Genomic DNA, 25,722 nt, shown 5'->3' with positions numbered 1-25,722 from the left:
TTCAACCCACTTGCCATCTGGTTTCTGCACCCACCATTCCAAGGAAATTCACCGATTGCCAAGTCCAAAGGACAAATTTCAGTCCTTATCTGATTGACCTTTCTGCAAGTACTAGATATTGCTGACCTCAAATTCTCCTTTGGCTTCCCTAAAAACGGTATATCCTGTTTTCTGCATACTTCTCTGGCCAGTCTTTCCAAGCATCTTTTGTGGTTCTTTCGTTGCTTACCTTTCCAGATTTTTTAAAAAATACCTTAACGTTATCAAAGTAACACATGCATGTCTATCTGCCAATGACAACAACCCAGCAAGGTCTTAGTCCAGAGTAGTCAAGAAATAGTGATCGAAAGGAATCCCACCAATTTCTCTCTTACATTTGGGTCTTCACCCCAAGCTGCTTACCTTTGGTTCTACACCCTGCCAGCTATGTTGCTAAGTACCTTTGGAGGAAAATCACACAATAAAGTAAATTGATTTAATGTATGTATGTATGTATGTAAATTTGTATGTATTTATTTATAAGTAGGTGGGTGTGCATGGAGCCCAACGCAGGGCTTGAACTCATGACCCTGAGATCAAGACCTGAGCTGAGATCAAGAGTCAGGCACTCAACCGACTGGGCCACCCAGGCGCCCCGATTGGTACCATTTTAAATTAACATCTGTAACCTCATTTGTGTGTTCAACACCCAGCAATCCTTTTTTTGGATCCTGTCAGCTCCAGCTCCCATTTTCTTCAGGGACCATTAAAAAACCAAAACCCAAGACCAAACCAAAGAGAAACACTTAAACATGAATAGAGGGGTTGGGGTGAAAAGGATGGGCCCTCCTCCCCTCCCCTCCCCGCTCCACTTCACTCCTAGAGGTGTTAACAGCTCGAAGTGCACCTTGCCACCTCCTTTCTGTGAGTATGCAAACATGGATTTATGTCCCCCTTGTCCCCCAAACAAATGAAATCACACATCACTGCCCTCCTTTCTGTGAGTATGCAAATAGGGATTCATGTTGCCCTTGTCCCCCAAACAAATGAAATCACACATCACTGCCTATTCTCTCATTCTTTTCAAGAACACCTTTCCATATTAGTACACACTCATCTTCCTCATTCTTTTTTTAACAGCTGCATGCTTTTCCACTGAATAGATGTGCCATAATTCGACCTCTCTGCTACTGATGGGACACCTCGCTAGTGTCATTTTTCATGACCTCCCTCGGTAGCTCCACATTTATTCAAGCTCCCATCCCATTTTCACTTTTCTCGCAAGGACCTCTTCCCTCATTCCCAGACGGAACTGAAGCTGTGATGCGGGAACTCTTGCAGCTCCCCACCGCCCTTGTCTACACACTGATCTGGGACTACACCCATCCGTTTGGGGTCTCAGGGGAAAGGACATCTCCTGCCGGCGTGCACGCTAGCTATGCTGACATTCCCGCCTGTTCCCACACAGGGCTTCCCCACAGTTACCCTCTTTGGAGGGTTTTGTTTTATCCAATTCCTCTTTCTGTCTTGCTTTCTCCCCTAAGCTCACGTAAGCATGGTTACTTATCTTCCCTTTTATGACTCTCCCCCTTTTATGCCTCACAGCCTCGCTTCTCGAGAATGATCGGTGATCTCTGTGGTCGCTTTCCTCCTCTCCTCTTCCATCTGCTCCTTGGACCCTGCTGCGGGCTGACTTCCAATCTCACTACTCTACAACTGCTTCTGCTGGCTAAGGTCACCAGGGACCTCCTAGGTGCTCTCTCACTCACGCTTCCTTTTACTTTACCTCTCCGTAGCATTCACGTGGTGTTTTTTGTTGGTGGTGGTGGTGGTCTTAAAACTCCTTCTTTGGTTTGAGAAAATACCACTCTTCCGGTTTTGCTTCTATTTCTAGCCACCCTCAAATATCGGTCTTCACCAGGATTCTGTCCTCCTTGCTCTTCTGACTACACGTTTCCCGGGTGATCTCACCTGCTCCCGAGGTTGCATGAATCCTAGGCTTTCCACCTATCATCCTTTCGATTTCCATGCTTCCAAGCAAACGTAGCTCTTTCTCCTACCTTCCACCCACAGTCTGTGAACAGCATCACCACTGACCCGGTCACCTAAGTCAGAAACCTAGGGTCCACTCTTCCACCTTCCAGTCACCAAAGCATACCGCTCATCACGTCCCTACTGCCCACACCTCGGCCAGCTTGAGTCTCCATCCTCTCTTCTGGCATCACCCTCTCCCCCCAGTCCGTCCGTTCTCGAAGCACAGCCGGCGCGATCTCTCTAAAACGAGCATTTGTTCCTGAACATGGTCATCACCATCCTATGTTATGTTCCCTCTATTTCCATCCATCCAGAACTGCTCGTTCCACGAACGGGCCATGTAATTTCATGCCCTCTGCCAAGAATGCCCTCCTCCCTCCCCTCCCCCGTCTGGCAAACTCCTACCTACTTTTCATGATCCATCTCAAAGGCCACCCCTGTGAAACCTTCCCGTCCTTACTCCATAAGCAGAGTTGGTAACTCCCTCTCGCCACAGATCCCCATTAAGTATTTATTGCAATGATCATGTTTTATTCAATTTATTTACATGTCTCTCTCTCTCATTCTAGCCCTTAAAGTTCCCTGCGATCAGAAACTAGATCTTACTTTTATATCAGCATCCAGCAGACTGCTTGATAAATGTTGAATGAACAAATGAATGAATACCATGTACCCGCCCAATCTCCCAAACCAAAATTCTGAAAGCCACCTTCCATTCCATTCCTCCTTTTCCACCTCCGAACGCCAATCGGTCATCAAGGCTTGTTGATTCTACCTCCTGAAGATCTCTCAAATTCGTGCCCCTCCCCATCTTAATGCCACAGCCCTGGATTGGGCTCCATTACCCCTTACTTGAACTACATTTGCTCCCCTCCAAGCCATTTTCCACACTACTGCTGCATATTTTTTAAAAAAATTTTATTACAAAAATAGTACATACTTGTAAAAAAACCTCAAACGATACAGAAATAAAAGCACAATACACTCCCAGTATACACACAACCATATAGCCCCCTCCCCTCCGATCCCATTCCCCAGAGGTTATTGCTGTGAACAGTTCAGCATATATCCTTTCAGACCTTTTCCTCTGCGTATACAAGTATATACACACATAAATTTACACACGTGGTTTTGTCTTTTACAAAAGTGGGGTCAAACTTGTCCGTTACATAGAATTCTTCAATTTCTTTCATTCAACATACAGAAAACTTCTAAAACACAAATCTGATGCAATCATTCTACTAGCGCTCATTTCCTATAATATACAGTTCACACCTGTTAGCATCGAGGATATACTTCCTGCCAGCCTTTCAGTCTCATCTCTAGCCACTCCAGCATTAAAGGACTAGAGCACAAACCACCTCCAATCCTTTCTGAAACAAGGCAGGCAGGCAGGCACAAACAAATGAACAAATCAGGAACACACTCTGCTATCTCTAGTAGAGATGGCAGGTTACACACTGCCTGGAGTTTTCCATCTTGGAAGCTCCTACTCGTTTTTCAACAGTCAGCTTATAAATTACTTCTAGAAAGACTTCCCTGATTTTTTCGTACATGGTCATGCCTCTGTTTTCCCCTCTGCTTTACATCTAGCTTCTTCACTGCACTCAGCTCAAGCACCATCGTAATGTATTTAAGAAACGAGTTTTGAATTCCACTCCCCCTCCCCCAACTTGAGGGCGAGCTCTTTAGGTAAAAGCAATGTGTCTTATTTATTTGCCTTTGCAGCCCAAGGATCTGACAGAGTGCTTATCGTGGAGCAGATGGTCAAAAACAAGTCTTTCGAGGATGTTATGATTGTAGCAACATTTACTGAGTACCTACTATGCACAGAACCGTATCCTAGGCATGAAAAGAAACACAAGAAGACATACAGTCTTTGCCCAAAGACCTTATTATTTTCCTACCCTGTCGCCTGGGAATGAGGGGCACAGAACACATTCACATGGCAACATTATCATTTCTGACGTATAGGCTGTTCCAAAGATTGACAGTCATTTGCCTCAAAAATCCATTTAGGGACAAGGCATTGTACAATCAGAAAAATAATAAGGTAATGGGCAGTTCGTCCAATAGGTTTATGTGTTTACTGGGGCACGGAGTCGACCAGAACCCAGTTCTCTGTCCCAGCAAGGGGCTGTCACCTGTTCCAGCCTGCAAATCAGAAAACTGAGATGATACCATGCTTGGAAAATGTCTAATACACCAAGAGGACAGAAAATCGTTAGTGCTTTCATTTCTCCTCCTTCCTGAGGGAAAAGTGATACCAAGGGCAGTTAAGTGGAGCTAAAGGAGGGCACTTTTGTTAGTGGAAGGGGAAAAGGGGTTGCTTGTTTTTAAATCAAAGTGTGACACTGTCCCAGGAAGATCAGAAGAGGTGACTTATTACCATTTATATACTACTTCTTAAAGGCTGAGGTGTTAGTCAATCTAGTGATTTCGGGATCAGACACTATACAATTATGAACAAATTAGGGAAGGTGAGCCACCCAGGCTGGAGAACAGGGAAGGCTCACCAGGGAGGCCCAAAGGAAGCCTCATTCATCAGAGTCCAAGTCACTGTCCCCAGCAATGGAGTGGAAATCCTCACTGTCCTCCTCATCCTCTGACAGGTGGACCTGGCTTAGTACGCTCGGCCCAGAGCGCTGCTCTTCCTCCTCATCTTCTTCCTCCTCCGATACCTCATACCCACCGATGCTGCTGAAGCTCGTGTCTTGGGTGTTTGACTTGGGATCAGGCTCCTCATAGCTCCCATAACTGAGAAGAGAAACAGGTCATCTCTCAAGCTCGGGCACCATCCTCTAGCCAACCAGTCCCGTTCTCAGTGCCACCGAGGGATCAGCCCATCTCACCGCCCCTGGGCGCTAGAATGATTCGTTCTGGACTGTTCTATATAGGTCCCCAAGAGAAAAATGATCCTGTTCAAAACATCAACCTGCCAGCTTCATAGTGACAAGAACCTGAATGGAAGACACTCCCCTACGCCTGCCACCACACGGTTAACAGCGGCCACGACCGTTAAGCGCTCAGGCAGCCTCGGGTCTCATCTCCCGCTTACAGCTTCACTCCTCCACAGAGCCCAACAGTCAATGGTCCTGAAGATTCTACTTCCTCAGGAGATCTTGTCTCTGTCCCCTCCTTCCCATCTCTACTCTGCCTGCCTTAGCTTAGTCCTCTGCTCGCTCTGGCCTGCACTGCTGAAATGAGTCTTCGTGCCTCCATCTTGCTCTCCTCCAATTCATTCTTCACGCTTCTGCCACCATGCTCTTTGTTGTTTATTCTTAATTTTACTTAAAAAACACCACACAAATCATGCGTGTTCATTGGTTTTTTAAAAAATAAAATATATGCCAGGAAAAAAAAAAAAAGGAAAGAAATCACCAATAACTCCACCACCCAGAAATAATCTCTTGGTATAGAACCTTCCCAATTTTTCTTCTATGCACTTAACTTAGATGCTTAAACATTTTTTCTTTTTACAAAGTTGGAATACTCTACATACTCTTCAGGAATCTGCTGTTTTCACTATGATTATAATGAACGTCTTTCTATGTCAATAAACATACATCTATAGCATCCTTTTGACTGCTGTCTGGTACTCTACTACATGGCTGCCACACGATTGCTATAACCGTCTCTCACTGGCACACTGAAGCAGTCTCCAACATTCCCGCTATGAAAAACAATATCGTGATTAAACTCCCATTCAAACGTCTTGATGAAGGTGTTTTATTACTATCAGAATAACTGCCTACACATGGAATTTTGGGGGTCAAGGAGGATTCCCATTTTTTAAGTTTCTGATTTATAATGATAAATTGCTGTACCTCTCTCCCACCCACCCCATTTTTATCATTTCACATTACCAGCAGTCATTGGAGAAGGTCTTTTTCCTCACACCTCCCCACCTCCGGGCATTAGCATTCATTTTAGTCTTTGGCCATCTTAAACGTAAAATACTGCATGTCGTTGTTTTATTGCCTTCCTTGGATTCTTAGAGAAATTATTTTTCATATATTTATTGGCCATGTGCATTTCTTTTGGGGTACAGAGCACTCTTCACAAAATGTAGATCTGCTCATACCTCTCATTCAATGTTTACCCCAAACTTTCAGGCCCTTATGATTTGGTCCTTACCTACCTGTGTAAATCGTCTCTATCACACGGATCATGGATCAAAAACTCCGGCCACACCAAGCTGCTTGCATGCTCTGGAACTGTTTCCTCATACGCTGTTCTTGCTCTCTGAAGTGCCCTTTGCTTTCTTCTTCATCTAGCTAATTCCTCGTCTGAGTGAGCTCAGTTTCCTTCTCTAAGCGGCTCCCCTACCCCACTCCTGCCCAAGTCCCAGAAAAACCCTGCAAATGCCTATCACGGCACTTTCCATGTCACACCACAATCATCTCTTAACCTGTTCTAGGTTTCCCACTAGACTGAACTCCTTGATGGAAGGGACCACATCCTAGTTGCTTGTGGTCGGCACTTGTGATAAATATTTGCCTAATGAGTAAATGAAGACTCTAACTGCTTGCTGGACACCTCTGGCTAGATGTATCCGATGTACCTTAAATTTAATGCGTCCAAAGACAAATGCATTTTTCCTTTCCCGCCTCATCGAAAACCTGCTCTTTCCACTTACCTATCTCAGTGACATTCCCATTCATTATGTATCTGATCTCCCTACCTCCTAAGTCCAACTGATCTATCCTCTAAACAGCTCTTAAATATGTCCCTTCCTTTCCCCCACTTCTAACAGATCCCAGCTGAAATCCTTATCATTGCCCTGGAGTTATTTAACACAAAAATCCGATGTTACTTCCTTCTCCTTGGAGTGATGATTCCCAAGTGTCTTAACATGCCATGTAAGGTCCTCTACAATAATAATCCCTTGCTGCTTCTGCAGCCACACCTCCCCACAACCTCTCTTCACCCTGGAACATCCTTTGGTGTATTTCTGTGCCTTTGAACCTACTGGTCCATCTCTAAGGGTCTCCTCACCTCCTGCCACTTTCCTACTTAGCCGACTCCTAGTCAGCCTTACTGCCAGGCCCAGTTCGAATGTCCCCTCGTCTGCAAAGCCTCCCTTGATCACTCCAAGTAGAGTGAGACACTGCCTCCTCAGTGGTGACTTGGCACTTTGTACTTATCACGCTGTATTTGTAAGGATCTTGTCTGTTATCAGTCTCTTCCGCTAGACTGTGAGCTCCTCGAGGGCAGGATATGGCTTGCTTCTCTGGGTGTCCCCAAGGGCCGAGCACAGTACCTGGCCCTAGAGGGTGCTCTGGAAATGTTTGATGGTTGAAAGTAATCTGACGCTGGACCCTCTGCCACCGCAGCTGGGCACTGACGCCATAGCCCTGTAGCGTGGCGCTGCCGATTACCTGATGTTGCTGTCCTCCAAACCATGAGAAGCCTCCCCACCGTCTCCCTCATAGGACATCATGCTTTCTTCGTTTTCCATGCCCATCCTCGTGTTCTCCTGAAGCATGCGGGGCTGTTTGGGTCTTAGCCCACCAGATCCCACATCAGAGTCGCTCCCACTTTCACTCAGCTGGATACCTGTGAAAAGAAGATGGTCCCGAGATAAGCTGGACAGAATTACCACCTTTGGCTTGGTCTTCCCAAACCAGTTCCTGCCCTCCATCGACACAGGCACCCTGCCGGGACTCCTCACCTCGGAGGGGGGCCTCGGGCCAATGTCGGCAAAACCACAGTTTGGAAACAGAACCCAAATTACCACTTCCTTTTCTTGTCTCAGTCCAGTCTTGTTTTTTTTCCCCTCTATCATCTCCTGTACTTTTCCCTGCCATTGCCATTAATTGACAAAATAAACTAAGTAGGATCTTTTTTTTTAAATTGAAGTATAGTTGACATACAATGTTCTATTAGTTTCAGGATTACAACACAGTGATTTGGCAATACATACGGTATGCTATGCTCACTGTAAGTGTAGCGGCCATCTGTCCACGTGCAGTAGTATTACAATATCATTGACTCTATTCCATATGCTGTGCTTTTTATTCCCGTGACTTATTCGTTCCGTAACCGGAAGCCTGGATCTCCCTCCCCATTTCACACCCATTTGCCCATCCCCCCACCCCACTGCACTCTGGCAACCATCAGTTTGTTCTCTGTACTTAGGGGTCTGTTTCTGCTTTGGTTGGTTGGTCGGTTGGTTTAGATCCCGCATGTGAGTGAAATCTTAGGGTATTTTGTCTTTCTCTGACTGACTTGTTTTACTTAGCGTTATACCCGCTAGGTCCATCCATGTTGTCACAAATGGCAAGATCTCATTCTTTCTTATGGCTGAGTAAAGCAGGAACTTATTTCCTTATTTCTCCCCCTTCCCTATTACAACACCTCTTTCTCATCTTGATCGAATATTCAAATCAAAGATGCTACTTAGGCACTGCCTCTCCCACGGCCCCACGGTCATCTTCTGCACTTCCATGTTATGTGTCTTCACCTCCTCAAAGGCTACTGAATGTCATCATCCTGTGAGTGCTCAGTACTCTGAGTCTATTAATGAGACTTCAAGAAAAGAGCAGCTTCGGGACGCCTGGGAGGCTCAGTCGTTAAGAGTCTGTCTTCGGCTCAGGTCATGATCCTGGGGTCCTGGGACCGAGCCCCGCGTCGGGCTCCCTGCTCCGCGGGAAGCCTGCTTCTCCCTCTCCCACTCCCCCTGCTTGTGTTCCCTCTCTCGCTGTGTCTCTCTCTGTCAAATGAATAAATAAAATCTTAAAAAAAAAAAAAAGAAAAGAGCAGCTTCTGGTAATAGCATATGTGGCCAAGAGTTTCTTATCCAGTCCTCAGGGTGCTATGGTGAGCCACCTAGAATAGAAGCCAAGGAACGAGACTTACCAGAGAAAGGATTGTCTCCTTCTTCATCACTCGCGGCATCTTCCTCATCATCTTCTCCTTCAGACATAAGCAAATCCTCATACAGGACGCTGGCTTGAGGCTGTTGCACAGTTCCTTCCTCTTCATCTGCAAGATCACCATCTGCATCTTCGCCTTCCTGAATGAGACCGGTTGGGGTCAAAGTCCCATCAGTTGACCAAGTAAGAGACCAGAAGCCACCACCAGCACCCCCCTTGCTGCCTCACAAGAAGTTAAGTAACTGTGGTGGATGAATTCGTTTAGCTAATTTTCCAAGGATTAAAGTCTGATTGGGCCTCACTATGGACTCTCTGATATCACCTTGGGATTTGGCCTGCCCTGTACTAGCGGGGCTCCTATCATATAAGGGTATAACGTAACCATAAGCTTTCTGTAAGCATACTCACTGGGGCTGGAGTCTTAGGTTTCCCATCCTCCTCCTCATCATCATACCCTTCAATATCTACATCAGAGTCTTCCTCGCCCAGCCTACCTCGGCCCTGGTGCATCTGAGTAAGGAAGACAAATAGCACATCATTGAGGGACGTGCCTGTAGGAGGACTTAACCACGGGCTCTTACCCAGGGCGGATGCTCCTCCCTGATATCCCAGCCAACCCCACAGCTAGTGGGGGCTGTTTACACAGCTCAAGGCATGTGTGCTTTTTCCCATTCATTCTTTGGAAATCACTGGTAGAGTTTAAAAAAAAAAAAGAAACAACCAAAAAACCAAAAACCCGAAGAATAGGAAGGTCCTTGGGTCTGCTCTTGCTGTATCATCACAAGGAGACTCTTCCTTCCTAACCCAAGCTTTCCTTAGCTTCTGTTAGGACTCTTCGGGATAGAAAAACTCTCCTGGGTTTTGTACTCTCCAGTGGAAGCCTGACTGAGAGCAGCTGATAGGATTTTTGGCTTCAGATTAGGAGCATCTTCGGACACCTCTAGAACGGGCCAATTTTTAAAATTTAATTTAATTTCATAAATGATTTAATTTAGATTACAGCATACATACAGTACAGTAGCAGGGCCAATTATTTTGAACTCTGTCTCTGAATGCAGTTGGTCTTTCTAGTCACCTGTGAGGTTGCTCTGATGCCTCATACACTTTTCATACTTGTGCCTTCCCTGAGGTGCTACTGTGCCTGACTCTGCCCATGGGGACAGACAGAAGACAATGCCAGTCATGTGACCTGCCACCAGCCCACCTTGAAATCCCACTTCTAAGCCTCCATGCCCAAGGCCAAAGGGGCCCAATCATCCATGATACACGTCACGTATCACCACTATCACTCCCCTACTCCCCACACCAAAGCATATTACCAATGCCACAAAGAGAAAAAGAACATCCTACCTGCGTCACCTGCTTTTCTGGAGTGGCAGTGGGAATATCCAGGACAGACATATTGCTCTCATCTTGAAATACAGAGGCATCTCGAGACATACTGAGGGATGTGTTGGTGTCATACAAATCAGGAGGCTGTGGCACAAATGTACAACTTAGCTTCTATTTAGGAAAGGGAGTAAGAAATCCAGAACTCCCCTTTAGAGCATTCACTGCAGAAAAAGGTCATGCAGAGCAATCCATTTAAAGAGAAACAGTTTGACACAGCTTTATGGACAGGTTTTTGGGAATCCTACAAATGCTTGCTCATTCTAGCAGAAAGGCATCTGACGTACACGATCAGAAGCCTGAAACAGAAAAGCATCAAAGCTGTGGACAATTCTACGTCCTGACAGTCTTTCTGGTCAATAACCTAGTGTCTTCTAAGCCTTGTCTTATTGTTGGCAGGCCTAAGGCTTCATACCTGCACAATTCTGACTGACTGGTTTAGAGACGTCTAATAGGAAATTGCATAAAGGAATTCCCATTCCAACAAGAGCGTGTAGCGAGTTAACAGTCTATGAGCTCATCAGAGGATGCTATGAGGCAAAATGGTGTGGTATAAAAAACAAACAAACATGGGTTTTGGAACAAAATGCCTTGGGTTTGAGTCCTGGCTCCACCACTTGCTAGATGAGTAACTTTAACAAATTATTTAATCACTCTAAGCCTTGGTTTCCTCAATTATAAAACATGGGTAACAATGTCTGCCTCCCAAGGTTATTGGGAGAATGAAGGTAATTTATAATTCAATAAATTATAGATCCCTTCCCTCTCCTGAAGAGATGAGGGATTTAGCAAATGGACTTTTCAGTGACAGAAGGGCAGGAGGAACTGATAAAGAACAGGCTGGAGAAGTAGGAAAGCGTTTTCTAAAACTCGGAGGGTAGAAATATTATGTAGCGATTTAAAAATCATGTTTTCAAAGACTAATGAGATAAAATGTTCATAACAAAATGTGAAGTGAAAACAGTAAGACACAAAACCGTATTGACCAATTTCACTTTAAGAGGGTCTACATACCCTGGTGTGCACATGTGTGCATGAGCGCGCGTGCACACACACAAACACACACACCACACCACACCACACACCACAGATTTGAAAGAAACACACCAAAATGTTCACAGTGGCTGGTTCTTTCGGAATGGTAGACTTAACTCTAGGTAACTTATTTCTCCTTTGTATTTCCCAATGAACATGTTGCTTTTATCAACAAAAAACCCCACATATGTGTTACTTTGTGGGTTTTTTTTTTTTTTTTAAAGCAAACAAGGAAGGATGATTGAAGAGGGTTTTGGAGAAAGAGGCAACACAGAATTTAAAGCATTACAGAGTAGGTAAACTAGTGGTTGTACAGAAGAAGAGAAAATCAGGGAATGAGGGGCTAGTGGGAACCTGCAAGTGAGCAACTTTAGATAAAGTGTGAAGCTGAATGTGTATGATGTAATTCAAGCTAGGTGGAAACTGCTGAGTGAAAATACATTGTTGACTGCCACCATTTAGGGCTGGAAGTAAAGTATGATTACTGTTATGGTTCCATACAACCAGAATTATGATAGCTTAAACCTACACAAACCCTCTTTAATAACATTGGGTTTGAAAGTAGCAATGAGTAAGGGCAATCGCTCAGGTGCATCCTCCTCAGGTTAAGAGAAAATACATGGGGCTTACTATTTTACAATGTGTACATATGAGTGAAGGCAATGATGAGAGGGTGAACTGGAATAATGAAGAGGCGCTATCTACACCCTACTCTTCATAGGGGACCCTCTCACTGTACCGAACAACAGCTACTGCTCAGAAGGGAGAACGGTTGCCAGGCTTTCCTCAGCCACCTGAGACAGTGTGGGAGGGGCAGGAAAGATAGGAAGATAACCCTTGGGTCTAAGGCTTTGACTCACCAAATGACTAGGTTTATGCTATCATAGATGAGAGCTAAGCATGTGCTGCTCAGTGGCTAGACTCTTCTGAGGAATGATGGCTAAAACCCAGGCTTTAACTTACCAGAAAGGGCCTTGTGGGAGCTGTGGGCCTATAAGCAAAAAGGGCCTTCCTGGGTAACATCACTCACCCAAGCCCCCCGGACCCAATCTGCCCACACACTCCAAGAGCCTTTCCTTGTTCTGGGCCTGGAAGTAGTATCTTAGGGCTCTTTATATTTGGCCCCTCAGTAACCTAGGTTTTGGGGTGAGAGAGAGTAAAAGATAGATAGGGAGAGTGCATGAAATACAAACAGCGATAATCCAACAGAGATCACACAGGTCGCAGTTACCAGTTCAGAGTAGAATGAAAAAAAGTTTTCCAGTGGGAATCAGGAGAATTTTGCATTAAAATAATTGGTTAAATTTGAAAGGAAGTCTGAGAACTTTGTAGACAATTTTCATATAGACAAGGAAACATTTACTGAATGTCTCCTATGTGCCAGCCAAGTTAACTCATTTAATGTTTTTAATAATCTCAAAAAGTACATTTTAGAGAAAAGGAGACTGAGAGGGCTTAACCTAACTTCCCAAGTTCACAAAGCTAGATAAGAGCAGAGCTAAGATTCAAACCCAGGCCTGTTTTATTGCCAAAATTCACGTACTTCCCACTTTACCATAGTGCCTTCAATACCGAAACCAAGCCCCAGCTATATTCTGATAAGTCCTACTCTTCAAATATGGAAACATATGCTTATGTTCACATATAGTCAAGGGACAAAAACAGAAAGACTAAAAATTTCTTATTAATCTTGCTCCCTACTCTTGTGACATGTAACTTTAAGAACATTATAAATGTTACCTGTCCTCATTTACAAGGAGAGGGAGTCAATCCAGGAAAATGGGTGACATCTGAGCTAACTGAGATACCTCCGAGGGAATGAGTAATCGGGCATCTATGAGGCACAGGAACAACGTGGCCAATGTCTATAATTGAGAATTCGATCCTCTAGGGATATCCTAGAACCCCAATTCATGGGCAAAGGAACTCCAGAGACCCAAGACGATACCTGTGGCCACAGCAGTCAGGCATCTGGTATTCCTAAATACTGCCTAAACAACTAAGACCCCACCCCACTCATTCATCCCACACCTGCTGCTTCTGGATTCAACAAGGCCACCAAGACCCATGGCCCTCACTCACCTTAGCCTTTGAGAAGACAAGAAAGCACACGAAAGGCATATGAAGAGGAAGGACAGAGAAGAAGGGTATCTCAGTAAATATATCTGTTAACATGCTCCCAATTTCCCAAACCAATAAGAAAACTCTAAGAGGCAGATCTTAGTCTTCAGACTCACCTGGGGTGTGTAAGGCCCTGGGGTCATTGGGTCCAAGCTTTCTAATTCTGCTTCCTCCAAAGCTGCTTCTTTAGCTGTACAAATATCCTTCTCAAGTTGAGTCAAATGCTCATCATACTGAGAAATAAAGAAAATTAGTGAATTCATTGAACATATGTTTTAGGCACTGAAGATGCCTGGCTGGCTCAGTCGGTAGAGCATCCGACTCTTGATCTCAGGGTTGTGAGTCTGAGCCCCACGTTGGGTGTGGAGCCTACTTAATAAATAAAATAAAATAAAGTAAACAAAGCAGACAAAAATCCTTGTCTTCATGGAGCTTCTTCTACTGACAGGTCACATGATAACTGAAGTAAATAATCACATAGTTTGTTAAAAACACTTAGGACCAGGTAGGAAAATAAAGCAGGAAAGGAAATGAGGGATGTGGCGTAGGAGGTTACATATGAAAATCAGATAGGCGGGGAAGACCTCCCTACCCAAGGGAACAAAGGTATTCCAGAATGCTACATCCCAAGGAGACCTCCTCTTTACCACCTACCTCAGTCAGTGTCTGGTAACAGACATTTACGATCTCCTGAGCAGTCTTAGTATACTGACTTTCAGGCCCTAGAAAAGAAAAAAGAAAAATGCCATGACTTTTGCAGACTTCAGTTCCAGAAATTTACTTCTGTCACCAGCAGTAGTGTCCCATGTTATCCTAGACCCGAAAAACCATGCCCCAGCTTTATCTTGGACTCTTGCTCTACTTTTGGAGGTGGAGAAGTTCAAGCGCATACAAAAACAGAGACACTAATATGATGAACTTCCATGTACCCATTACCTAGCTTCAATGATTGTCAATACATGGTCAATCCTGTTTCACTTACACCTCAACTTTTACACTCCTCCCAAATTATTTTGAAGCAAGTTCCAGCATCAATTCATTTATTTCACCCATAAATTGTTTTAAAACGTTATGTGTCTCTGAGGACCCTTCTAAAAAATAACTACATATGATATTTTATAATGGTAGATATGGATCATTATACATTTGTCAAAACCCACAGAATGTACACCAAGAATGAGCCCTAATGTAAACTATGGGCTTTGGGTGATTATGATGTGTCAATGCAGGTTCATCAAATGTAACAAATGTACCACCGTGGGAGGGGATACTGATAATGGGAGAGGCTATGCATGTGTGGAGGTGGGGGGTATATGGGGACTCTGTACCTTCCACTCAACTAAACTGCTCTAAAAAATCAAATCTATATCTATCTATATATAAAACCAAACCAGATATATTACATCTGAAATAATTAACAATAATTCTTTCATATTATTAAATAGCCAGTCAACATTTAAATTCGCCAATTGTTTCATAAAAGGGTCTTTTACATTTTATTTCTTTGAATGATAATCCAGACAGATTCTACACACCACTTTGAGACACTTTTACCTACTAGGTGATTCTTAACTAGACTATACAGTTCCCCACACGGTCTTTGTCACAAGCTGCAGATCAGTGGCTTGCAGGTCAACCCAGTTTTGTTTGGCCCACATAAAAAAATCACTTCAGTCTGTGAAGACAGACTGAGCTGTACACCCATAACATATACACTTTTTTGTATATAAATTATCTCAATAAAAACTTTTTAGGGAAATCTTAGTTGACAACATTTAATAACTGAGAAATTTCATATAAAAACCCCAATGTCTGGCTTCTCTTAAAAAAGATGTGGTAACAACAGAGTTGTCACCCCCACAGAGCACCGAACGGCTGGAGCTGAGGGGCAGCCGCCCCTTTCAGATAAGGCCTGTGTTCTGCAGGCTACCGCCCTCCCTACCAGGTCTGCTTAACTCATTTTTGCCTAGACCCTGAAGGCATGTGAGTTTTTAATCCCGGACTTTAATATTCTTTAATATACTGGTCATTCACCCACTCATTCATTCTTAAAACATTTTTGAGTACCTTCTATGTGCCAGGCAGAAAGGAGTAGGATACAGACCATATCCGCACAAAGCTTATGGTCTTGTCTGGTGAGACAGACTATAAACAAATAGGGCAATATAATGAAATGGAAAAATTCATACAGGGTTTAGTAGAGGCACAGAGGAAGAAGTGGCCAATTCTGGGAAGTGAGAGGGAAAAAGGAATTAGGAAAGGCTTCACAGAGGAGGTGATCCCTGAATTAGGCCTACTATTTATTAGGAGGCAAAGGATAAAAAATATACATGTATATGCGCCACTTTCATGCCAGACCCACTCTGATTATTACAAGCTATTATATGAACAAAAGAAGTCTCTTTCAGTTAAAACCTCAGATAGGACATCTGTTTTTTCAAAGATGTAATAAAAATGGTATCCTCACACAAGCTGACAGTGCCAAACACAAATAAACCAGAAGGAAAACAAAGTCGACCGTCAACATATTTAGGACACATATAAAGACAGCCAGAGTTGGCTCACCATCAAGAACAGTTTGTGGGGTGCCTGGGTGGCTCAGCTGGTTAAGCGACTGCCTTCGGCTCAGGTCATGATCCTGGAGTCCCTGGATCGAGTCCCACATCGGGCTCCCTGCTCGGCAGGGAGTCTGCTTCTCCCTCTGACCCTCCCCCCTCTCATGTGCTCTCTCTCATTCTCTCTCTCTCAAATAAATAAATAAAATCTTTAAAAAAAAAGAACAGTTTGTGTGATAAGAAGACTGCAGCTTAAGTTTCCAGAGTTCTGATCTCCTAGAGCCACCAGTAGGCTGGTCCTCAAAATACAGATGGAGACAGACTGCAGAAGTTATGTTGACAGTAATGCGCGATGCTAGGGCAAACGGGCTCTGTACATAGTCTACAGGCCTCCTTCATCATCGAGCCAATACAACAGCAGCTTCTTCCGGTACAGTGACTCTTCTACCTATGGGGACTTGCCTTGTGGCTACAATTCCAGCCTATAAATGAAGAATTCAGACCTTACTTGACTTCAGTTTCGAAACCTAAACCTAAACTAACCCTTTAACATCTCACTGCTCTCATCTAAAACACAGGGAAAGGTTCGGTTTCTACATTTGCACAATTTTCTCTCTTAACCATTTTGAAGATGGGACCTCTTCCTTCCCCATTTTCTTTGCAACATACAACTCTAGAGAAACACCTGCTAATAATAACCCCAGAATATATTTTAAAAAACACACTCATTTACATAAGCTGCTACACCTGTTCATGTGTTTGGATTACTAGTTGTTTGTGTCCTCAGTTCTTAACAGTGTGTGCTCTCAAGCATTACAGAAGGTTCAGCTATTTAACTCTGTTACTCTACTACAGGCAAAGTAGTTTCGAAGTATTTTTGATAAAAGACGGTGGCGGAGTTGGCAAACCACTGTTAACATAACCAAAAAAGGGTAAAATGCCAGATTTGCCCCCCAAAATGAAAACACTAATATGAAAAGATACATGCACCCCTATGATTCCTGCAGCATTATTTATAGTAACCAAGATATGGAAGCAACCCAAGTGTCATCAAGAGATGAGTGGATAGGGGCACCTAGGGGGCTCAGTCGGTTGAGCCTCTGCCTTCAGCTCAGGTCATGATCCCGGGGTCCTGGGATGCAGCCCCACATCGGGCTCCCTGCTCATCCGGGAGTCCACTTCTCCCCTTCTCTCTCCCTCTGCCCCTGTGCATGCGCTCTTTCTCTCAAATAAATAAATAAAATCTTAAAAAAAAAAGAGATGAATGGATAAAGATGTGGTGTATCAGCGCACCCACACACGCACGCAATTACCCAGCCATTAAAAATAATTAAATCTTGCCATCTTTGACAACACAGACCTAGAAGGAATAACGCTAAATGAAATAAGTCAGAGAAAGACAAATGCCACTTATATGTGGAACCTAAAAAACAAAACAAATGAACAAGCAAACAAAAAACAAACAGACTCTTAAAATTCAGAGAATGAACTGGTGGTTGCCAGAGGGGAGGTGGATGGGAGCATGGGTGAAATAGGTGAAGGGGATGAAGAGGTACAAACTTCCAGTTATAAAATAAGTAAGTCACAGAGATGAAAAGTACGGCACAGGGAATATAGTCAATAATATTGTAATACCGTATACTGACAGATGGTGACTACACCTATTGCGGTGAGCATAGTACAACGTATAGAATTGTCGAACCCCCATGTACACCTGAAAGTAATATAACATTGTATGTCAAAACACTTCAATAAATACATAAACAAATGTACCCCCCCAAAAAGGATAAGATACCCAGATGTTCTTTTATCCCAGGAATTCTTGAATGGGGTGGTAATGAGAGAAAGAGATCCACGAATGTCCCGAAACTGTAAGCAAAATTTTGTATGTAGTATTAGTTTTCAGGGTGGAAGACCCACGGTGTTTTCCTCAGACTCTCAAAGGAGTCTATAACTACACCACTTCCACACAGAAAACCAAAATTAACTTTTGAAAGAGTAATTTCCAAAACAACACAAAAATGAATATGAAAGATCAGACCATCTATGAAGTATTATTGTACCCTAGAGGAGAATAAGCTACCCATTTACAAAAAGAAATATTTCTTCAAATATACTTTGATTTTTCTCTTATTAAATCATAGCAATGCAACTGTAAATGTCTTGTCAAGGCAACAGATTTATACTTCATCTCATTCCAAATAAGGATTGGTAGTAACCTACAGAATCACATAGAATTCAAATCCAAATGTCCTTAAATAGTGGTAATTCCTTTTTTTTTTTTTTAAGATTTTATTTGACAGAGAGAAAGAGAGCACAAGCAGGGGGAGCAGCAGAGGGAGAGGGACCCCAGGATCATGACCTGAGCCGAAGGCAGACACTTAACCAACTGAACCTCCCAGGTAGCTTTGGAAAGCTGATTTCCCACCCAAATCAAGAAAATTCTTTTTGTTGTTTCTAAGTTAATTTACCTCTATAGTGATGTGAGAAAAAGTTACAGGCTTCATGGTTCTAGTTAGAGAGAGGGAAAGTATTACTGCTATCTGAAAGGTTTCAGTGAAAAATAACAGTCAAGTTGGTGAGCAGTCCTGCACAACCAAGGAGAGAAGGATGTTTGTGATCACTCTTAAGTTCACATTTCCTTTGAGAATCTTTCCACCAATACTTAAAATAACCTTCCTCCTAAGAAAATGAGTCCTCTGATGTGTTTGCCAAAACTTAGCAAATGTGCACTTAAGATTTGTGCCTTTCACTATGCAAAATTTTTCATCAAAAGAAAAAATCTAAACAATGCTGAATTCCAGGTAATGTTATAAATACTGAAGTTTTTGGTGGAAAAAAAAAAAAGAAAAGGAGTCCTCTGCCAAAACAAGCATAAAATATTACCTTGACAGTGAATGGTGCAGGGGGAGTATTCCAATGTGAATCATTAAAATTAAAAAAAAAAAATCAAATCAAACCCCAGCAGCAGTAGAAAGCTTCTTTTAAAAAAAAAAAAAAAAAATCAGTGCCAGATTTAAAAAGAGAAAAAGAGAGAGGAAAAAAATCCACACAGCTAATTCCTAAAGAAACTACACATAGTCCACAGATCCCAAAGACATTAAGCTTGAACTCTCTCAATTCCTAGATATTTATCTCAAACTAGGTCTAGAAAAGATAAAAAGAGAAGTAAATCTAATCTTTAAGACTGTAGCTAGGCTCTTTACATTATGTAGAATGGGATCAAATGCAAATTAAGATGTTTGGTTTCCAAGATAAAGAGGTCTGATCTCTCAAACCAGAGTAACAGAACCTCACTCAGAATCTGGATTAGAAACTCAAGAAGCTAGAAACTATCCTGAAGGCAACTGGGGTAATAAATGTCACTGGACAAGGGTAGGATTTACATTTAGGACCTATCAGACAAAAAGCCCTGAAGAATCTGAAAAGGCAGCCACTCTGGACAACAGTATGGAGACTCCTCAAAAAGTTAAAAATAGAGCTACCCTACAACCCAGGAATTGCACTAGGTATATATCCAAAGGATATAAACATAGTGAATCGAAGGGGCACAGGCACCCTGATGTTTATAGCAGCAATGTCCTCAATAGCCAAAGAGTGGAAAGAGCCCAGATGTTCGTCGACAGATAAATGGATAAAAGAGGTGGTATGTGTGTGTGCGCACACACGTGCACACAGGAATATTACTCAGCCATCAAAAAGAATGAAATCTTGCCATTTACAACAAGGATGGAACTAGAGGGTATTATGCTAAGTGAAAGAAGTCAGAGAAAGAAAAATACCATATGATTTCACTCATACATGGAATTTAAGAAACAAAACAGATGAACGTAGGGGAAGGGAAGGAAAAACTAAGACCAAAACAGAGAGAGAGAGAGAGACAAACCATGAGAGACTCTCAACTCAGGAAACAAACTGAGGGTTGCTGGAGGGGAGGTGAGTGGGGGGATGGGATAACTGGATGATAAGGAGGGCACTTGATGGAATGAGCACTGGGTGTTATATGCAACTGATGAATCACTAAATTCTACCTCAAATTAGTAATACACTATATGTTAATTTAAAAAAAAAAAACCGAAAATGCTTCTTTCTTTCCCAAATGACCCACTATTCCATTCAGCAACTTAAAAAAATACATATACAGCCTTGGCTAAACACAGTCACCTCATATCTCTACAACCATTGGAAAAATAACAACATAGCGACTTCAAAACACCTTTTCCTATAGAGTAAAATTCATAATAGGCCTTGACTCTTCATTTTTAAGCACTTACTATGAGCCAAGTAAAGTGCCAGGCTCGGGTGATACAAAGGTAAAAATTAAAAAACAGAACAGAACAAACAGGTCCTTGTCCTTGATGCCTTTCATGGGCTCATGAAGATCATACAAACATAATTTCAATACTATACGAAGTCCTAAGGGGTGTAGAGAAAGTAGCAATGTGTCAGAGAACAGATCCATGTTTAAAGAACACTTCATTAAAACTTTTCTCATCAACAGTCAACAACATGCTAACTGCCAAATCTGGTGAACATTTTTCGTACTTGACCTTAGAAGCCCTGTGTCGTTCCTTAAAACTCTAATCCCATGGCTTCTGGAGCACCACTCTCCACTCCTTCCTGGTACTGTACCTCCACCTTTGGCCATTAGTTCATTCAACAGATATTTACTGAGTGTCTCCTATGTGCCAAACATTACCCTAAGCACTAAGGCTGTAAGACAGACATTATTCCTGCCTTAATGAAGGTTACAGCAATCACTTATTAGATTTAGGCCACTAAGTCTCCATGTGGCCGTTTTCCTTCCTATACTGTTGGCCCAACTCTACATGATACCAACTACAATGGCTTATAAAGAATAAATATGGAGAAGGTTAACACTGATTTGTATCCCTCATGGTAAGGTTTTGTTTGGTTTCCCCTGGTACCACAGAGGTGCCTTAAAAATACATTACAGAAACTCCAGGGCTGAAAGAAGACCTGTTTTTTCCTTGTGTCTCCTTTTTCTTTTCTTTCCCAAGATTTTATTCATTTATTTGAGAGAGAGTGAAAGCGAGAGAGATCACAGAGCTCTGGAGAGGGAGAAGGAGACTCCCCGCTGAGCAGGGAGCCCGATGTGGGGTCTGATCCCAGGACCCTGGGATCATGACCTGAGCTGGAGGCAGTCGCTGAAGCGACTGAGCCACCCAGGCGTCCCTCCTTTTTCTTTTGATAAATAATAACCTTTATTTTACCCAATGGTATCTTTTAAATGTGGACTTTGTTGTAGCCTTAATACATTCTGGCGCATTTTTTTTTTTTTTAAGATTTTATTTATTTATTTGACAGAGAAAGACACAGCGAGAGAGGGAACACAAACGGGGAGTGGGAGAGGGAGAAGCAGACTCCCCGCCGAGCAGGGAGCCCGATGCGGGACTTGATCCCGGGACTCCAGGATCATGACCTGAGCCGAAGGCAGTCGCTTAACCAACTGAGCCACCCAGGCGCCCTCTGGCGCACATTTGATTATTGGCATGATATACTATGTCACAAGTACGAGACTTTTAGTGAGATGCTGCCTCATACCAGGTTGCTATATCACTATCTACTAACTCAATACAGCACATAAGAGAAGAGTGCTAGCAAGTTATGGACATCATATGTCTATTCCCTATCAAATATAAGTAGAAACTGAATTCTTGAACAAAGCAGTATTCTCATAAAAATGAAAAATCAAACAAGTTACCACTGAGCAATCTCCCTCTATTTCAGCCACAGTATTTTTTTATTTTTAAAAAAGATTTTATGTATTTGACACAGAGAGAGCACAAGTAGGCAGAGCGGCGGGCAGAGGGAGAGGGAGAAGCAGATGCCCCACGGAGCAGGGAGCCCGATGCGGGGCTCGATCCCAGGACCCTGGGACCATGACCTGAGCCGAAGGCAGCCACTTAACCGACTGAGCCACCCAGGCACCCCCACAGTATTTTTTTTTTAAGGGGAAAGCCAATCTAGATGTTTTTTGCAGAAGCATTCATAATGACATTCCTTTAAACTTTTTTTGAGTCACCTATGAACAGATTTTAAACAAGATCACATACATGAATGAAAAATTGTCCATAACACATTATCAAGTGAAAAAATAACCCCGTAGAACAGAATGTAAATATATGATCTCTTTTGTCAAAAAAAGAAAAAGTATATGGTATGTATAGAAAAAGGTCCATAATGCTTCACTCCAAATCCGACAGTGGCCATCCTGGAGAATGGGATGGGAAAAGGAGAAAGGAAGATTTTCCTTTTCACTTAATACAATTATGTGTGGTTTCTTTCTGAAACGAGCATGTAATTTTTTCAGATGGAAAAATTTAGTTTAAGTTATATACTTGAATTTTACAGAAATAATCTCATCGGCAAAGATTTTTTAAACACTGATAATTCCCGATGTTGTAGAGGTTGTAGGGACACAGGCATTCTCCTCACTGTTGTTTTTCACTATAAATAGGTGTATAGATTTTTAGAGCACAATTTTAGAACACAGATCAAAATTTCCTACAAAAATACTCCTATAAGTGCACAATGATATCAATGAAATATAAAAACCGTGAAAAGCTGTTCACAAGCCAGCATTATAGAAAAACTTTAAATACCCAACAGGGGGATAAGTAAATAAATTAAGATACATATATCTATGCTGTGGAATACATTAAAAAGAATGGGAGAGCAATATGTACTAATAAGACAGAATCAATCACTATGTCAATTTTCCCCAAAACTGATCTACACATTTACCTCAATTCTTACCAAAATCCCGGCAAGACTTTTCTGTAGATATAAATACTCTTCTAAAATTTAAGTGGAAAGGCAAAAGAATAAGAAAACAATTTATAAAAGGAATAAAATGAGAGGAATCACTCTACCTGATGACAAGACTTACTATATAGCTACAATAATCGTGGAACTGTGCAGAGGAATAGATACATAGATCAGCGTAACAAAATAAACCCAGAAATAAAGGCACACACTCAACTGATTCTTGACAAAGGTGCTCAAAGCAGTTCAACGGAGAAAGGACAGCCTTCCCAACAAATGAAATGGAACAACTGGACATCCACAGGCATAACAAAATGAACCTCAACCGAAACCTCATACCATATACAAAAATTCACAATGGATTATGGATTTAAACGTGAAACGCTAAAACTATAAACTTTTTTTTTTTTTAAGATTTATTTATTGGGGCGCCTGGGTGGCTCAGTCGTTAAGCATCTGCCTTCGGCTCGGGTCGTGATCCCGGGATCGAGCCCCGCATCGGGCTCCCTGCTCGGCGGGAAGCCTGCTTCTCCCTCTCCCACTCCCCCTGCTTGTGTTCCTGCTCTCGCTCTCTCTCTCTCTGTCAAATAAATAAATAAAATCTTTAAAAAAAAATTTATTTATTTAACAGACAGACACAGCAAGAGAGGGAACACAAGCAGGGGGAGTGGGAGAGGGAGAAGCAGGCTTCCCGCCGAGCAGGGAGCCCGATGCGGGGCTCGATCCCAGGATCCCGGGATCACGACCCGAGCCGAAGGCAGATGCTTAACGACTGAGCCACCCAGGCGCCCCTAAAACTATAAACTTTTAAAAAAATATGTAAGAGGAAAAAAAACCTTTGTGACCTGGGGTTAGGTAGACTTCCTAGAGATATACTAGAAGTGCACTCCATAAAAGAAAAAAAAAATTAAATTGGACTTTTATCAAAATTAAACATTTCTGTTCTTCCAAAGATACTGTCAAAGAGACTGAGAAGACACAGACTGGGAGAAAACCTTTGTAAATCATACACCTACCTGACCTAGTCCATCTCTTCCATCTCTTGGCTAGAGTAAATAATGCTACAATAAACATAGGGGTCCATCTATCTTTTCAAATTAGTGTTTTCATTTTCTTTGGGTAAATAACTAGCAGTGGAATTACTGGATTGTATGGTATTTCTATTTTTAACTTTTTGAGGACCCTCCTTACTGTTTTCCACAGTGGCTGCACCAATTTACATTCCCACTAATAGTGCGTGAGGGTTCTTTTATCTCCACATCCTTGCCAACACTCAGTTATAAAATAAATGTCATGGGGATAAAAAGTATAGCACTGGGATTATAGTCAATAATATTTTAATAATGTTCTATGATGATAGGTGGTAACTACACTTACATGGTGAGCACAGCATAATGTATAGAATTGTTCGTTCACTATGTTCTAAACCTGAAACTAATATAACACTATGTCAACTATATTTCAGTAAGTTCTGGGTTTATTTTTTAAAATGCAAATTTTTAAAAATCATACCTATAATAAAGAACAAGTACCTAAAATAAAGAACCCTCAAAACTCATTAGTAAGAAAACAGCACACACACAAGAAGAAAGCAGCACAATTAAAACTGGGGCAAAGAAATGAACAGACACCTCAACAAAGAAATACATGGATGGCACATAAGCGTAAGAAAAGATGTTTAACATCAACAGCCATTAGGGAAATGCAAAGTAAAGCCACACTGAGATTAAAGAATGATTAAAAAACAAACAAACAAACAATGATAGTACTGAATACTAAAGACAAACTGGATCATTCATATACTGCTTGTAGGAATGTAAAATGGTACAGACACACGGGAAAAGAGTTTGGCAGTTTCTTACAAAGCATATGTTTACCATCATCCTCTTGGGCATTTATCCCTAGGAAATGAAAATTTATATTCATACAAAACCCTGTACACAAATGTTCACAGCAGCTTTATTTACAATACCAAGTACTGGAAACCTGACAGTCCTTCACTGAGTGAATGGCTGAACAAACTCTGGCACAATGGAACGCTACTCAACAATCTGAAAAAATGAACTATTGATACAACAATTTGAATAGATCTCATGGCAATTATGCTTAGTGAAAAAGTGAATGTCAAAAATAGTATTATTTATATTAACATGCTCAGATGCTGAGTGATGTTGAGCATCTGAGCATGTTAATATATCGGCATCAGGGAAATACAAATCAAAACCACCTCACATCAGTCAGAATGGCTAAAATTAAGTCAGGAAACGACAAATGTTGGCAAGGATGTGGAGAGAGAGGGGAACCCTTTTACACTGCTGGTGGGAATGCAAGCTGGTGCAGCCACTCTGGGAAACAGTATGGAGATTCCTCAAAAAGTTAAAAATGAGAGCTACCCTACGACCTAGCCATTACACTACTAGGTATTTACCCCAAAGATACAAATGTAGTGATCCGAAGGGGCACCCGCACCCTAATGTTTAGAGCAGCAACGTCCACAATAGCCAAACTATGGAAAGAGCCCAGATATCCATCGACAGATGAATGGATAAAGAAGATGTGGTGTGTGTATATGTGTGTGTGTGATTTGCAACAACATGGATGGAACTAGAGGGTATTATGCTAAGTGACAGAAGTCAGAGAAAGACAAATACCATATGATTTCATTCATATGTGGAATTTAAGAAACAAAACAGGAGCATAGAGGAAGGAGAGAAAAATAAGATGAAATCAGAGGAGACAAACCAAAAGAGACTCTTAACTCTAGGAAAACAAACTGAGGGTTGCTGGAGGGGAGAGAAGTGGGGGGATGGGGATGGAGTAACTGGGTGATATGGGCATTAAGGAGGGCACATGATGTAATGAGCACTGGGTGTTATACAAGACTGATGAATCACTGAACTTTACCCCTGAAACCAATTAATACACTATATGTTAACTGAATG

The 25,722-nt window shown here is 42.2% G+C and overlaps 1 protein-coding gene across 5 annotated transcripts in view; it reads right to left on the bottom strand.

Moving 5' to 3' along the window:
- Positions 1 to 3,107: 3,107 nt before the first annotated feature.
- Positions 3,108 to 25,722, bottom strand: part of TAF1 (TATA-box binding protein associated factor 1) — a 74,891-nt gene continuing 52,276 nt past the window's right edge. For 2 of the 5 annotated variants that reach the window (XM_035028734.1, XM_035028735.1), the window contains exons 33-39: positions 14,091 to 14,158; positions 13,553 to 13,669; positions 10,242 to 10,367; positions 9,300 to 9,401; positions 8,875 to 9,031; positions 7,395 to 7,572; positions 3,108 to 4,770 (exon numbers count right to left, since the gene is read on the bottom strand). In XM_035028734.1, coding sequence (XP_034884625.1) covers positions 4,551 to 4,770; positions 7,395 to 7,572; positions 8,875 to 9,031; positions 9,300 to 9,401; positions 10,242 to 10,367; positions 13,553 to 13,669; positions 14,091 to 14,158 — 968 coding nt within the window. In that variant the 3' untranslated portion in view covers positions 3,108 to 4,550. The remainder of the gene's footprint in view (positions 4,771 to 7,394; positions 7,573 to 8,874; positions 9,032 to 9,299; positions 9,402 to 10,241; positions 10,368 to 13,552; positions 13,670 to 14,090; positions 14,159 to 25,722) is intronic. The other 3 variants (XM_035028736.1, XM_035028738.1, XM_035028733.1) reach the window with 2 other exon arrangements.

This window comes from Mirounga leonina, unplaced genomic scaffold (genome assembly GCF_011800145.1).
Source record: "Mirounga leonina isolate KUSES-001 unplaced genomic scaffold, KU_Mleo_1.0 Mir_204, whole genome shotgun sequence".
NCBI classification, from domain to species: Eukaryota; Metazoa; Chordata; class Mammalia; order Carnivora; family Phocidae; genus Mirounga; species Mirounga leonina.
Note: the sequence above shows the minus strand (reverse complement) of the source record. Positions and strands in the feature narration are given on the sequence as shown.